This window comes from Urtica dioica, chromosome 10 (genome assembly GCF_054948205.1).
Source record: "Urtica dioica subsp. dioica isolate 48M chromosome 10, U.dioica_male_clone48M_v1_H2, whole genome shotgun sequence".
Taxonomy (NCBI): domain Eukaryota; kingdom Viridiplantae; phylum Streptophyta; class Magnoliopsida; order Rosales; family Urticaceae; genus Urtica; species Urtica dioica.
Genome location: NC_142765.1, coordinates 20,574,603 through 20,588,675, shown reverse-complemented (window position 1 = coordinate 20,588,675; position 14,073 = coordinate 20,574,603). Strand labels below are relative to the sequence as shown.

The 14,073-nt window shown below is 38.1% G+C and overlaps 3 protein-coding genes and 1 pseudogene across 6 annotated transcripts; 1 reads left to right on the top strand and 3 right to left on the bottom strand.

Annotated features, from left to right (window-relative positions):
* The first annotated feature begins 2,639 nt into the window (after positions 1 to 2,639).
* On the top strand, positions 2,640 to 3,731 carry LOC149383879 (uncharacterized; annotated as a pseudogene). The gene is made up of 2 exons (XR_016301584.1): positions 2,640 to 3,476; positions 3,703 to 3,731. The product of XR_016301584.1 is annotated as an uncharacterized LOC149383879 (transcript).
* A 1,526-nt stretch (positions 3,732 to 5,257) lies between these two features.
* On the bottom strand, positions 5,258 to 6,028 carry LOC149383878 (Late embryogenesis abundant (LEA) hydroxyproline-rich glycoprotein family). The gene has a single exon (XM_089628093.1). The coding sequence runs from the start codon at positions 6,026 to 6,028 to the stop codon at positions 5,258 to 5,260; it is 771 nt and encodes a 256-aa protein (XP_089484219.1).
* A 252-nt stretch (positions 6,029 to 6,280) lies between these two features.
* LOC149383877 (GroES-like zinc-binding dehydrogenase family protein) lies at positions 6,281 to 9,470 on the bottom strand. Of its 2 annotated transcripts, none has more exons than XM_089628088.1 (10): positions 9,297 to 9,470; positions 9,075 to 9,211; positions 8,747 to 8,784; positions 7,961 to 8,283; positions 7,545 to 7,627; positions 7,361 to 7,436; positions 7,228 to 7,292; positions 7,051 to 7,146; positions 6,803 to 6,964; positions 6,281 to 6,695 (listed from the first exon to the last, which is right to left on the bottom strand). In XM_089628088.1, the coding sequence occupies exons 1-10, from the start codon at positions 9,340 to 9,342 to the stop codon at positions 6,579 to 6,581; spliced, it is 1,143 nt and encodes a 380-aa protein (XP_089484214.1). In that variant the 5' UTR covers positions 9,343 to 9,470; the 3' UTR covers positions 6,281 to 6,578. The 2 variants fall into 2 exon arrangements, with proteins under 2 accessions (XP_089484214.1, XP_089484215.1); XM_089628089.1 differs by having other exon boundaries at positions 9,289 to 9,469.
* Positions 9,471 to 10,166: 696 nt separating this feature from the next.
* LOC149383876 (S-adenosyl-L-methionine-dependent methyltransferases superfamily protein) lies at positions 10,167 to 11,997 on the bottom strand. Of its 2 annotated transcripts, none has more exons than XM_089628090.1 (4): positions 11,548 to 11,997; positions 10,757 to 10,941; positions 10,462 to 10,575; positions 10,167 to 10,363 (listed from the first exon to the last, which is right to left on the bottom strand). In XM_089628090.1, the coding sequence occupies exons 1-4, from the start codon at positions 11,940 to 11,942 to the stop codon at positions 10,203 to 10,205; spliced, it is 855 nt and encodes a 284-aa protein (XP_089484216.1). In that variant the 5' UTR covers positions 11,943 to 11,997; the 3' UTR covers positions 10,167 to 10,202. The 2 variants fall into 2 exon arrangements, with proteins under 2 accessions (XP_089484216.1, XP_089484218.1); XM_089628092.1 differs by having other exon boundaries at positions 10,462 to 10,569.
* Between the last annotated feature and the right edge of the window lie 2,076 nt (positions 11,998 to 14,073).

Below are 14,073 nucleotides of genomic sequence, written 5' to 3'. Positions count from 1 at the left end.
ATAAAAAACCTATAAAATAGGAAAGCCAACATTAAAAAATCGCCAAAAAAAATCATTTAATTTAAAATGGGAAAAAATCATTTTGATTGATAATTAGGCATATATATATATATATATATATATATATATATATATATATATCTCATTTAAGCTTCATACGTTAAAATCGTAGACGAAATTTCAACAAATTAAGAAAATAGCTTAAACTCAAACAAAACGCATGCGCCACATTATGGAAACGTAGACATGAATTGAAAAAAATGAAGAATTTATTGCAATTAGTCAATCTTTTATCTATTACTAATACTCAATTACTATGTGCAGAAATTTATATAATCATCAAATGTATGTAATACGTAATTATGAAAAAAATTTATATAGCAAATTTTATTAACTTTAAAGAGTGATAATGAATTTTATTAAATTTTAAAGAGTCATATTCAATTTTATTATATTTATCCTTAATTTGAAAGTACTTAACAATTTTATTTAAATTAAACATAATTTCACGTTCAAGTTTATTTGATTTTAGATACGTACACCAAATTAGGTTTTCAAATTCAATAAAGATGACTTTTTTCAAATTCCATTTATAATTTTTGTTGAATTTTTATTTAAATTATACCAAATTAGAGTTATCAATTCCCCCAAAAAAATTCAACTCTCTCTCACAATCAATTGGCAACGCCACCGTCCTCGATTCGCAACGCCACCATTCTTTTTGGTTTGAGCTTCCATTGATTTCTTATTTCTTTCATTAAATGTATTTTCTCTGTACTCGATTCCGGTTGGATTCTTGCCTCGCTTCCAGTTGACTCACCGCCTCACAGTTCTGTTGGCTTTTTGAACTGCCCTCCCTACCAAGGTAATTTATTTTACTATATATTTGCTCTTTGTTCCAATGATCTTATTTTACATTCTCAAAAATGAGATTTTACTTTTTAATTAATTTAATTTACTTTAAACTGGTGGTTTATTTTTTTAATAATATGAAACCTGGGCTATAATTTTATAAGGAGCCAATGAAATAACTAGCTACAACAATTCCTGATTAATAAATGACCTTATGTGGAATTAAATTTAAAATACGATTAATAAATAGTTGGATTTTGATTCTAATCATTATTTTAAAAAACAAGGTTAACACTATTACACGTGAATGCAAAATTACCATTATAATAGGAGTAATTAGGTCAGTAGCCCAATAATCCATTTTTCATTTAAAATGTGGCTAAAATTTCATTTTATTAAAAAAAATACTCACCACGCCCGAAATAAATTAGTTAACTAAAGAGTAAATTTACTCTTTAGTTAATTAATTTACTGCGGATCTGGTGGACTATTTTTTTCTTGATAAAAGTTGCCAAAGGCTTTCAATAGATAATGGGTATGAAACCCAAGAGTACAAACATCTTACATCTCTTAACAAGATAAAATGAGACCTCAAGACAACAATGATTCAATAATAGAATCGGATAAAAGCATGTTGTGTGAGAACTTTTGATGATCGGAATATAGATCACACTAAAATTCGAGCAACTCATTGACTCTTTCAAAAAATCCTTAGAGGTTAGTGAACGAACTAAAGTGTTCAAGGATCACCAACAATGACAAAAAAAAAAACGTTTGAGTGTTTGCACCGTCAAAAAACTAACAAAAAACTCGAACTAAGTATCCAATAGATGACTAAGTCATCTTTGGAACACCAAAACCATCATAGTGTAGTGGACAAAACATCAAAGCTTAAACGTCCTAAATAATGCAAAAGATAAACTAAACTAAAACTAATTTCTTCTTTAAAAAAACACACCACAAGAAACAATAAACACCACCAACGCACGGGAGGAAGTCACGGTGGAACAAGTCACAGAGCCGAGGGAGGCAGAGTGATAGGATAATCGTAACGACATCGTCGAGAGGGTTGGAGATGGAGTAGACGAAGATGAAACCGAATCCGAGCACCGTCGGGATGGGAGAAGTGGAATCCAATGAGAATAACGTGGAATGCTCCAAAAGTGATGATTTAGAGAAAATGACCAAAACTTCCATTTCTTCATAGGTCGGGAACATGGGAAAGTGGTGCCTCATTCTCTAAAGTGAGGAGTGTGATTGAGGATAAAAAAAACCGTAAATTTCTTTGTAGAGAGAAAAAGAAAGAGGAGATAAAAAATAGATCTAGAGTCTCACTTATATCGAATTATTTGTAAGTTTTTTTTTTTAAACAGTTGGTTACAACAAATTCTTATTATAATACGAAATATCTCCTATATTATCACTTCCCTCTTATTTCCCTCTTTGAGTTCCAAACAAATTTTATTTTTCCTCAATTTTCATTTTTGTCGTATTTTCATTTTCCCTGAAATTTTTCGTTTCCAACAAATTGTATTGTACGAAGAAGAGATGCATAGTCGTCATAAAAAAGAACAGAGAGCTTTCAAAATCGCACGAACAAAATCACTCCTCCTTCCCAACGCGCACTCAATAAATTGGCTCCTCTTCTCTTCTCACACCTCTCAGGTATTGTCGTTTAGCCCTTTTCAATTTCGTACAACTTTGTTTTCCAGATTATATTAGGGGTAGATTATAGGTTGAAAAATTGTTGAATTGTGTTATGGTATTCTCTTCGCGATCAATATATATGTATTATTCTCAGAATTAGTTTATTTATTTTCCTCTTCTTCAAAAATCACAGTGTGAATATTGGTCACATCGAATCAGTAGTTGATATTCTTCAACAGCTTTTTATCAGTGGAGTGACACGTGTGTGCAAGCCAATTCCTTTTCCATCCACAACTAAGTGTTTATGTGGATATAGTTTGCACTCTCTATAGAAACCCAGTTTGGTTCATTGTCTCTGATAGAAACTCCTAAGTACATTTCTTTGGGTGAGTCCTCAAAAAACAACGTAAAATCCCGAAACGAGCAAACTCTCGAGGCCGGTCGGTCTTCCATAGCTCTGAAGCCTCGATCGATCGTTATTTTCTTTTCGAAGGGACTTAACATTGTGATCTATGAGGGTATGAGAGAGGATTATGGGGCTGAGGAATTGGATTTGGAGTTTTTCGGCTTATGATTTCGACTTCGATGAGGATCTAGAAGAATGTGATTGGATCAACGTGCTGTCAAGGACTTGTCGAGATGCTTCGGTTCTTGAAATGAAAGTTACGGACATCATAGGAGTGTTGCACGAACGAGTTAATATCGGGTAAAAATGATATACCGATGATAAAAATGGATAGTTCCTTCTCTTCTCTTATTTCAAGAATGTCGTTTAGCGCATCTGAAGCTAAGAAGGAAAAATAATAAGAACGGGGAAGATCCGATCGGAGATGCTGGTTTTATAAATTTCTATACCACGGCTTTTATCGTTTTGGTCTCTGGGATTGGCAACGGTGGAACGGAGAAAACTTTTGGCTGCACCGGAAGCTGAATTGAGGCGGCGATTTAAGGGTAACTTCTAGTTTGTGATTGGACAAGTAAGTTTCTTTACTCAAAGTTCCGTGCTTCATTTTCGATGCTGAGAAATAGCGCAACATAAAAATGATTTTCCATTTAAGTTTCTTTGACAATTTGCTCCGTTCAGATTCAGTTCATGCTAAGAAGTATATGTCAATTAATTAATTAATTACCAGGCAATGTCTGAAATTGAGAATTCAATGCACGCTGAACTTACTGGCGTTTTGATTGGGAAACGAGGTATAGTATGTCGAAGTCGACTTGGTATCGATGTGAGGAGGGCCAAACATTTACTCAGATGCCTCGAGTGAGTTCCCCAATAATTCATTTATTCAGTATGCTCTTTCTTTTTGTGTAAATTAATTAAAAGATTTGGTATTTGTCCTTACTCATTTCAATTTTCTCGGAATCATTCCGGTAAAATAAAAAATAAAATAAAAAACAAAAAAAGGGTCCATTAGAAAAATAGCCAACTTAAACGTTTGATATTGCTAAATAGCCAACGTTTGGTAAATCTTACGTAAATAGCCATTTTCATGTATTTACAGACATAAATCTTAGATAAATAGCCAGCTACATATATTAGGCCACGTCATTATTTACGGCTATTTACCTAAGATTTACCAAACGTTGACTATTTAGCAATGTCAAACGTTTAAGTTGGCTATTTTCCTAATTTTAAAAAACAAGATGGTTGATGACTGTCCCTCTAGCGTATGATGAGCCTCCCCACAACTAGAGAGCTTGCTCTGAAGAACAAGATTATTTTTGGTACCGGAGATCATTGGCACGCTCCGACATTAACAGAAAATATGGGGTTTGTGTGAGCGATTTCTTAGACCGGGATGTCCTTGACCCCGATTAATAGGTGACTAAGCGCTCACGTCTTTCAATGTCAATGACACTACACATCGCTGACCATTTGCTCGGAGGTAAGATCTCCTTCTTGCATTCGAACTGGTTAATCTGTATGTACTGTGTCTGTATAGGAAGTTTCTAGTGACCATACCTATATACATTTAGGAGAGGAAGACATAAATGCATTTTTATAGTTTGTGACTTTGCTTTGTCTTTCTAAATTATAGATTGATTAAATTATTTGGGGTCAACAAAGCAAGTGTATTTTCGAGGATCAGATTCTTCCTTTCGAGGAGATATGGAAACAAATCGATGTATTGCCCTCTGACTGTCTGTTTCAGTTTTGGATTTCAATTCATTTTTTTTACCGATCTCAATCGAATTGGTCCTGCACGATATTAATCTTATTGAGTCTCTACGTGTAAAAAAAAATTATAATATGATAGATGTTTTTGTACTCTCATTTTGCACAATTCATAATTGCAAAAGGTCTAATTTTGGTGGGACAAGTAAAACTAGTTGTTCACCTATGTAATTAAAGAAACATATGCATCATCTAATATCAAGAATTCTTTTTCAAAGTTTAATGGCAGAGAATTATTAGAAGTGTAGCCCTTTAGCTATCAGCTCGCATATCAGATTTTAGTTCTTTCCGCTTGGCTTCCTCAAAGCTTTCTTTTTTATATATGTATAAATAAAAAAAAAAAAAAAAAAAAAAAAAAAAAAAAAAAAAACTATTTATAAATGTAGTTTTATTTTAGCACGCAACTCATGACCAAAGAGGTAAAAGATAAGAGTAGAAGAGCATAGACACAACATTATTGCAGCTTTATAACATGAAAAAAAGAATCAACAGGTCCTAACTAATACTCAGGAGGACTGGAAACCAAGAATAAGGAACGGAACGGAAAGGAACGAAACGAAACAAAAAAACCCAAGTCGCTTAGAGCTTCAATCCGAACTTGCAATTGCTGGCTTTGATGCTAATCAAATTATTCGTGGAAAGACTATCGACCACCAACAAGCACGATCCCAAGACCATAACTTTCCTCATCTTGAGCCTCCCGAGCTTGACCGCGACCGGGGCCCGGATTTCGAGGTCCAACGGGACCCGGCCCGTCTGTTGCTGCTCTTGCAGGGCCCGCATCAGCGCATTCCCGTCCCTGCTCTGCCCCGTCAGAGCCACGTCGAGCACGGTCTTGTTCCCGTGGCCCTGATAGAAGTCAGGCAACGGACCCTCGCAGAGCCGGGTCTTCTCGTACCAGACCGAGATCTTCCCTCCTCTCTTGTAGTAAATCCCGATCTTCTTGTTCGGGTTCTCGGCCGTGACCCTCACGTCGAACCTCGCGTACAGGCTCATGTCGAAGTTGAGCCTCAGGTCCGTGATCCTGAGATTGTCCACCGAGTAGTTTGGGATCTTCGGGTCGAACACGAAGTAGATTACGGCGGCGGCGATTCCGAGGACCAATGCGATGAGGACGAGGAGGCCGATCGTCCAGCACAAGCACTTGCACCAACAACTTCTTTTTCTTCTTCTCGGGACCGGAACGGGCATCGGTTGGTGGGTCGCCGGAATTCCGATCGGGCCGGGCCGGACGGGGATTACTTTTTCCGGCGCTGACGAACGGTTTGGGATGAGCGGGGTTGTGGGCCGCGGCGGGGCTTTCACGTCCGCTGCCGGGTGGATTTTCTGTTTCGGGTGATCTGATGCCATTTCTATGATGATGGTACTTTTATTTAGGTGATTTTAGGATGATATATCACATATGTATGTGAAGTGTTCTAGTGAAAGATTTTGTTGGCCTAATTGGAAAACTCTTTATGTAAACGCAACATTAGAGCTTCAATGCGTAATTAGCTAATTTGCCCTTCACCTTCCTTACCTAATTGTGGTCATCTTTGTCAAGAGAAATGTGGGTTGTTCACCTAAAGTCAGACACAGCAGTTTTCTGTTTCTGGGCAAACATTTGTATTTTCTATTATTTCTTTCGTGTACACTTGTCGCTCACATAAGAAGTTAATAACGAGCTCTGCTTAAAAATAACTGGTGTAATCATTCATAATTGTAGATTTTAAGATTATTATGCGATTAACATTACAAGTATGGATCAAGCTTTAAGATGCTCTTGTTCGTTACCACAAGAACTCCGAAATTTGTTGCATAAATTTTTGTTTCTTCTAAGTTCTAGTAGATTGATACAACTGAAAAAAATAAAAATAAAAATAAAAAATCTTGTAGGCTGTTTAATTTTGCTCCTCTTCCTTCACTTGGGCATGTGAATAACACAACGCAAGCATTTTCCGTCTCTCATCAGATCAAAAGCTTTGTTGATATCTTCAAATGGCAGATTATGTGTTATGTAATCGTCAACCTGGATTTCCTGTAACAAGAGCTCTTGTCAAATTACTTGAGAGCCAAGTCAGAGCTGAAACAAAGCTGATCGTCTTATCTTATTGAACAATAACCAAACTGTTGTTAAAAATTGACCTTGTTTGTGTACATGTCGACCAAGGAAGGGAGGTCCGATTTCGGCTTCCAACCTCCAAAAAGAGTTCCTTTTAGTGTTTTTCCGGATAGAAACACTCCATAGTGAGAACTCATCTCTGGCTTTACTTTTGGCACACCAAGCGTAACGGTTAAACCCCAGCCCTAAGCCAAACATTCAATCATTAGAAAATAAAAATAAAAAATAAAAAAATATACAAAAAGCTCCATTATTTGAATACTGGAATTACATCGCAGCACGATTGCAATGCTGTCGTTATCATTCCCGTGTCTCCGATGCATTCGAACGAGTAATCTGCTCCTCCACTCGTGACCCGCTTTACGACCTGATGAGATCGAAGAAATTTCAGAGACGCGATGAATGAACTTGTCGGTTTCAAACTTTTGATTTTGAGTCGAAAAAATACCTGGTGAATTGGCTCGTTGTTGTGGTCGTTCGGGTTGATGAACTCAGTGATGCCAAAAGCTTTTCCTGCGTACGAAAGCGTTTTAGTTTGTTCTGATCATTCAAATACCGAGTGAGACAAAAAAAAAGGTTACCTTTTTCGCGTTTCTCAGGATTTGTGTCCACTCCAATTATTCTCGAAGCTCCCCTGATCCGAGCGCCTTGTGCAACCTATTAAACCGAAAAACGTCACTCTCGACACTTCATACATCACATATCATCGTTAAGTGACAGAATACCATTATGCCAAGCTTGATCCTTTTTTTCTCGGGTACTTACTGAGAGACCTACAGTTCCAAGACCAAATATCACCACAGTCGATCCTTTCGATACATCGGCAACGTTCCAAGCCGCTCCCAAACCTAACAAAATGTATATGAAGGTATGCTCGATTCATGCTTTCTTAATTAGAGTTGTCAACTCATTGTATTTAGTTTAGAATACTAGACAGGAAGAGAAGAGAGAAATTCAGAGAGACCAAGAACAAGGTATGCTCAAAAAGGGTTATTTCATTATACACTTTAATAGTTGGTTAAGTATAAATAAGCTTCCTATCTCTCTAGTAGTCTCTCTTTTCCAAGACTTTATTAAAGTCTATTGCCAGAGCTAAACACTCAGCTCGAAGAGTAATGACCGTATCAGCTCACAATATAGCAAATTAAAAAAAAAAAAAGTGCGTGTTTCGGGGAATTCACCTGCAGCGACTCCACAGCTCAAGAGACATAGCTTCTCGAGAGGCACGTCGGGGTTGACTTTGACGGCGCACCCGGAGTTGACCACGATGTACTGGCTGAAGCTCGAGACCCCGCAGTAGTGGTACACTGGGCTTCCATTGATGGAGAATCGAGTGGTTTGATCACTGTGCATTAAGCCTCTGCGTTCCAACCCCAAAACTTGGCACATGTTGCTCTTCCCCGACTTGCAGTGCTTGCATTCGCCGCACTCTCCGATGAATATGGTCAGCACATGGTCTCCCTTGTCGAATTCCGTCACTCCCGGTCCCACGCTCTCCACAATGCTGCAAAAATATTAGTAAAAAAAAAAATCGTTGTGAAAATTCATGTCTTGACGTTTATTTTCTATGACATCAACAACTGGAATATGGATTTCCTCTTCTACTATCAACTCTCAGAATATGGGTCGTTGAAATGTAGTGTTTTTAAGTAGGTGGATAAAAATGTTGGTCTCGTCTCGAAATCAATCGACAATGAAATGAGTGACTCGTGACCTTGGGCTCTTTGAGCTCACTCCCTTGGGCAAGGTCTCGTTTAAACTTGGTGCGCTCTAATACCATTTTTAAGTATCACGGGGTTCCATCCCAAACTCATTTGACAATGAAATGAGTGACTCGTGACCTTATGAACCGTGTTACATTTCTTTATCTGGATCCTTGGCACGAAGCGAATCGATTTATATATTTTAACAGATCATAAAGCCTGTACCACTATAGAACAAACCAGCAGAGAGAAGTCGGTGGTTACCCAGATGCTTCGTGACCAAATATGCGGGGAAATATGTTCTGAAACAACAGAAAAACAAGATGTCATGTTTAAAAGAAAAAACAAGATGTCTTCTTAGATGGGTCTCATTCTTTCACACCAATATTCAACTTTGGCCCAGAAAAAAGCTGCTTCATATTTGCATGGGTGTTTTCAATTTTTTTTTTTTTTTTTTTGTCTTACTATTTTCAACAAGTTTTAATATTGTGCCCAACTACATGAACACTTTCTCTATGCAACGCTTCTTCTACGGGACACTATTTGCAATGAAATCAATAAAGAAGACTTGGTAGTGAGTTTGGTCGGAGACCTGAGATTCCCAGGCAGTGAGGTCGGATCGGCAGAGAGATGTAGAGACGACTTTGACCCTGATCTCCATCTCCTGTGGGGGACCCACTTCCACGTCCTCAATCACAAGTGCCTGCGAAGCTCCGTATGCCACGCCAGCTTCAACAACAAACACACTTAAACACATCTCACTTTCTTTTCTTTCCATTTTCAGACAAACTTTGCATTTCACTTACTACTGTACCTTTGCATCTTATCACTTGGGGTTGCTCGCAGGTAAGGGACGACATTTTTCTTGCTTATCACACTGTTTTTCTTTTTTTCCTTAAGTTCTGGAGAACGTTAAGTTTGAAGGGAAACGAGCAATGCTTAAGGCAGAGTTGTTGTCCCTCTTTCAGATGAATTAAAAAAAAAAAAAAAAAAAAAGGCAGAGTTGTTGTCATGCCTGCGAGGGGGGTTGGTGGGAAGTTTGGTTGGTAATGGTATAAAAAGAACTCTTTATTTTTTTTTAGTTTTTGAGAATTTTTTTAGTTTGAGAGGCGAGTAACGAGTAACGACCCCAACTTGTCTACCTAACGGCTTCATAACGAAGTGGATGAATAAATACTTGAATTTAGGTAAGGGAAAAAAAACAACAGAAAATGGGTAAAAAAAAAAAAGAAAAAAAGAAAAGAAAAGGCTACTTGAAACGGGCCATTTAAAATTATTTAAATATATATATATATATATATATATATATATATATATATTTACATATTTTTGCTGGGAAAACCACTAAAAGTCATTTAGTCAATTTATTTTAATTTTAATATAATAATGATGATCCGCTAATGACATGTGAAGCACCCTGAATATTTAGTAGGAAATTGATTTTTGGCACGATTAACGATTCTGAACGATCCACTCACGTGTTGACACGTGGCAACGAACTGCCACGTGTCAACACGTGAGTGGATCGTTCAGAATCGTTAACCGTGCCAAATAGCTTTACTCTATTTAGTATGATGTCAATTTTGTTATTCTTGTGAACCAGATTACCTAAAGCCAAATCCAACTCATGTTTTGAAAAGGAAAAATTACCCAAAAAATAAACATTTATTGGACTGATGCTATCTCAATAACTTATCATTATAGTATTGAATTTGCAAAATTAGATATGAGATCTTTCGTGTTCATCCACCAAGTGTTTCTTGACAAGTACATACAATACGACCCGCGGACTTCGAAACTCGGGATGCCATTGCCTCTGATCGACACGCCCAACAAGAAAATCCTTCGTCGCGGCTTCTAGAAAGTACTCAAGAATAGCATCTGCAACATTACGAAGCAAAGCGAAACTGTAAAAAGGAATGACGTAGTGTCAATGGAATTGAAGTCTATTTATCGGCGCCGGGCACGGAGAGTGTTACCGTTTCGAAGCTCTCCGGCCAAGAAGACGGTTGTTTCAGGACCGCTCAGTTGATTAAGGGTAGTCAACAAATCTGCCACAGCGCCCTCGCTGTAGACCACGTCGGACCCTAGAACTTCGAATCGAGTTTTGACAAAGAAAATTGACGGGAATATATATCAGAAAAAGCGGAAATCGATTCGGAATTGAAATATTAGAGAATTATGAAGAGAAAAAAAAAAGGTTGTACTTAAATCCACAATGCATACATGTAATCGAGACCAAGTAAGAGCATAGGTTTAGTAATAGTGCATTACCGAAATCGGGCAATGGATCAACCAGTTGACTCTCGGGATCGTCTCCCCAAGTCAACTCTGTGACGGTGGCAGAGCCCCGGATGTTTCCGTGGCCGAGATTGGCCTCGACATTCTTTCTCAGCAGTCTCATCCGATCGGGGAGATCAGTGAGCGTAACTTGACCGCCTAGAAGAGCTGCAACGCAACTGGAACAACACACTCAGAAGCAAAGAAACCAAACGATAGAGATTCGGTACGTTCAACTTGTTTCAGAAACAAGATCTTCAACCCCTAATTCTTTTTTATGACCTGAGATCAACCGGTGAAACTCTCTTAACAGTCCATCGTGAAAGAAAATAAAATACCCAAATTGATCGCTAAACATTGAAGCATACATAATCAGCGAAGTGATAAGATAAACCCATATGCAAATTTAGCTGAGAATTATACCATAAATCTTATGAGCAGATAAATATTTAGTTTCATACTCCACAATGCACTGTCAACTTCAAGTGTTACACTTGAACAGCAAAACCCTACTTAAAACTTATGAAACTGGACCAGAAACAAAATAAATGAAAAAAAAAACTACATTATGCGGAATGCGACTGAAATTATCATGAAAACAGCAGTTACAGAAATTGACATTTTGTTTTGCATTTTCTAAAAAAAAAACAGATTTACCATTAAAACTAATAATAGACAACATTCTGCAAGTGTAGGCTAAACTTCAATCATAGTTTATGAATTCTAGTTATTAAAAAAAACAAAAAAAAAAAAAACAACAACAACAGCGGTTGAAATTAACTCACCCGACCAAGCCACAACCCGATCCGAGCTCAACGATCTTCTTGGAGGCAAGCGCAAGGAGTTCAGAGTCAACGGAGTGCTCGAGGAACTTGGCGAGGACGACGGCGCTGTCCCAGACGACGGAGCCGGTGACTCCAGGGGCGCCGAGAGACGACGGCGACTGGACGACGGTGAGCGGTCGGCCGCAAGCGTCAATTCGGAGGCCGAGCGACGACTGCGCCACCAGAGCGTTGGGCCGCGACGCCGCCGGCTGCTGCATCCCCCACAGCAGCATCGTCTCCTCCGCCGCCGCGTCTTCGTCGGATTCCGATACCGACCTCACGTCTCCCAGGTACGATCCTAGCTTCACCAATCTCATTTCCTCTTCTTCTTCCAATAATTTTGCTTCGCTAGCCATGTCTCTCTATTTTTCTGCCCTTTTTTTCACTCTTTTGGTGTCTTATGGTTTAGGGAGGGTTTATGAACTGCTTTTTTATTATTATTCTTATTTTAACAATAAGGGTTGTTGTGTAAATTCGAAAACTTTAATGCCTTTCTAAATAAATAGAGAAAATTGCTTGCTACAAAATAAAAGGAGAATAGATGCAACATTTGACTTTGTTTGCTACAAAATAAAAGGAGAAATAGTCACTATAGCTAGCCTCCAAAATGTATGCAACTATAATGCATTCATCGCTTGCTAGTTCCTCTCTTTTCCTTAGGATATTTATAGCCTTTTTTGAATCGGACTTGACCTCACAAGTAGAGACATATTTGTATCTCCTTACAAATTGAATGCCTTCACGAATTGCCATGAGTATTAGGGTGTTCAGCTCAAAGTACCAAACATGTCTTGTTTTGCTCCTTTAAATACTGCAATAAAGTTTCCTTCTGCATTTCTGATACAACCCCTGCTCTGATAGTTTAGTTAAGTTTTGGTATCGCTGTATCGGTGTTAGAGTTTTCACGGATTTCTTCTATGCTTCCTCTATATGCTTGGATGAGTATGATCATTTGGTCCCTTCGTGACGATGTTACATCTCGTAATCTTCAAGAAGGGTCACTACACAATGAACATCAATGCCATGTTAGGCTTGCCCTTCTCGTGTATGATTTTGTTGTCGTGGTTCCAAATCTATCAGAGCATGACAATGAGGAAGCCATGTTCATGGGATGTTTGCTTTAGTTTGATGCGGGCCATAATGTTTAAGAGGTGTTGGTGCGGATTCCCTTCGCGAAGTTCCTCATAAGCTCAATTGATCCGAGCGTCTTCCGTTATATGAAAAAAAAATAGTGCATGAGCTGATGATTCAAATTTCCCTTCACATAATTGACAATTGGACATCGTGCGTAAGTGATATGTAGATGGAAATTCTCTCGTATCGGAATGGAGTTCTTGCATTTAAATTTGACAATTTTTTGTATCAATGTGATATCAGTCTTATTCCACTCCCGAACGTTGGCCCCTTTATTTAAAGGAAAAATTGTACTAAATAGCCATTTGAAATTAATTGATTAGCAAAATGGTCAAAGTTTCAAATTTTCAGCAAAGTAGCCAAAGTTACGTTGTCAAATATTTTTTGACACCGAGTCAAATTTTTTTGACAATTATTATAAGTAATTTATCGCTTTAAAAAATATTAATCCTAAGATTAATTTTATTTTTGAAACCTGATTATTGCACATTTTGACTATTTTTCTAATCTTAGACAAACCTTGGTTATTTTGCAAATCTTTAACTTTAAATCGGCTATTTAGTCAAATCACCCTAAATGCTCAAGCATGCTTCAATTAGTTTTTCTTCGACGATCTCTCACATTCGTTAGTATAATAAGGTTGGCATACCGTTCGATCTCGGTGCTTTCATCGGGTGCGTTTCAAAGATAGCCCCCTTAATCTCCACTTTTGGAAAGTTAGCTTCGAAAAGACTCACCGAGCTAGGGGTAAGTGCGGGAGCTCATCCAAGACATCCTCATTCAGTTCCTCCTATGATGAGCTGGAGGACTGAAAAATATTTTGGTATGAGTTTTATGAAGGCCTCCAATATACCTTCCGCCTATGATGAGCTGGAGGACTGAAAAATATTTTGGTATGAGTTTTATGAAGGCCTCCAATATACCTTCCGTGTTAGAATGTTGCATTGCATGGTCGTCGATAATTCTCGAGACCTGATTTTCCTTATGCCTCCCACTTGCATGAGAATGGAAAAAAACCTGTGTTTTATCTCCATATGTTAGCCAGTTAGCTCGATCACGTTGCTTCCAATGTCCTCAACGTATAGGATTTTCTCTAGCTTTGCATTCATTACTGCGATTGGCGATATGTTGAAGGCATAGTTTGCATCGCATTTCACATTCTCGATATCCCGATGTAGTTTTTTTTATTTGCCTAGGCAACTCTCCAAATTTCAACATCTCCAACCTCGCCTCTGAGTTTCAGGTTCCATCCGCTCTCCACAATTCCTTGGCATTCATCGCCGTGGAGCCATTTCTCTTCAGTGAAATCGTCGTCATGCCAAAGTAATTTGAAGCCCATCGATGTCACCTCTC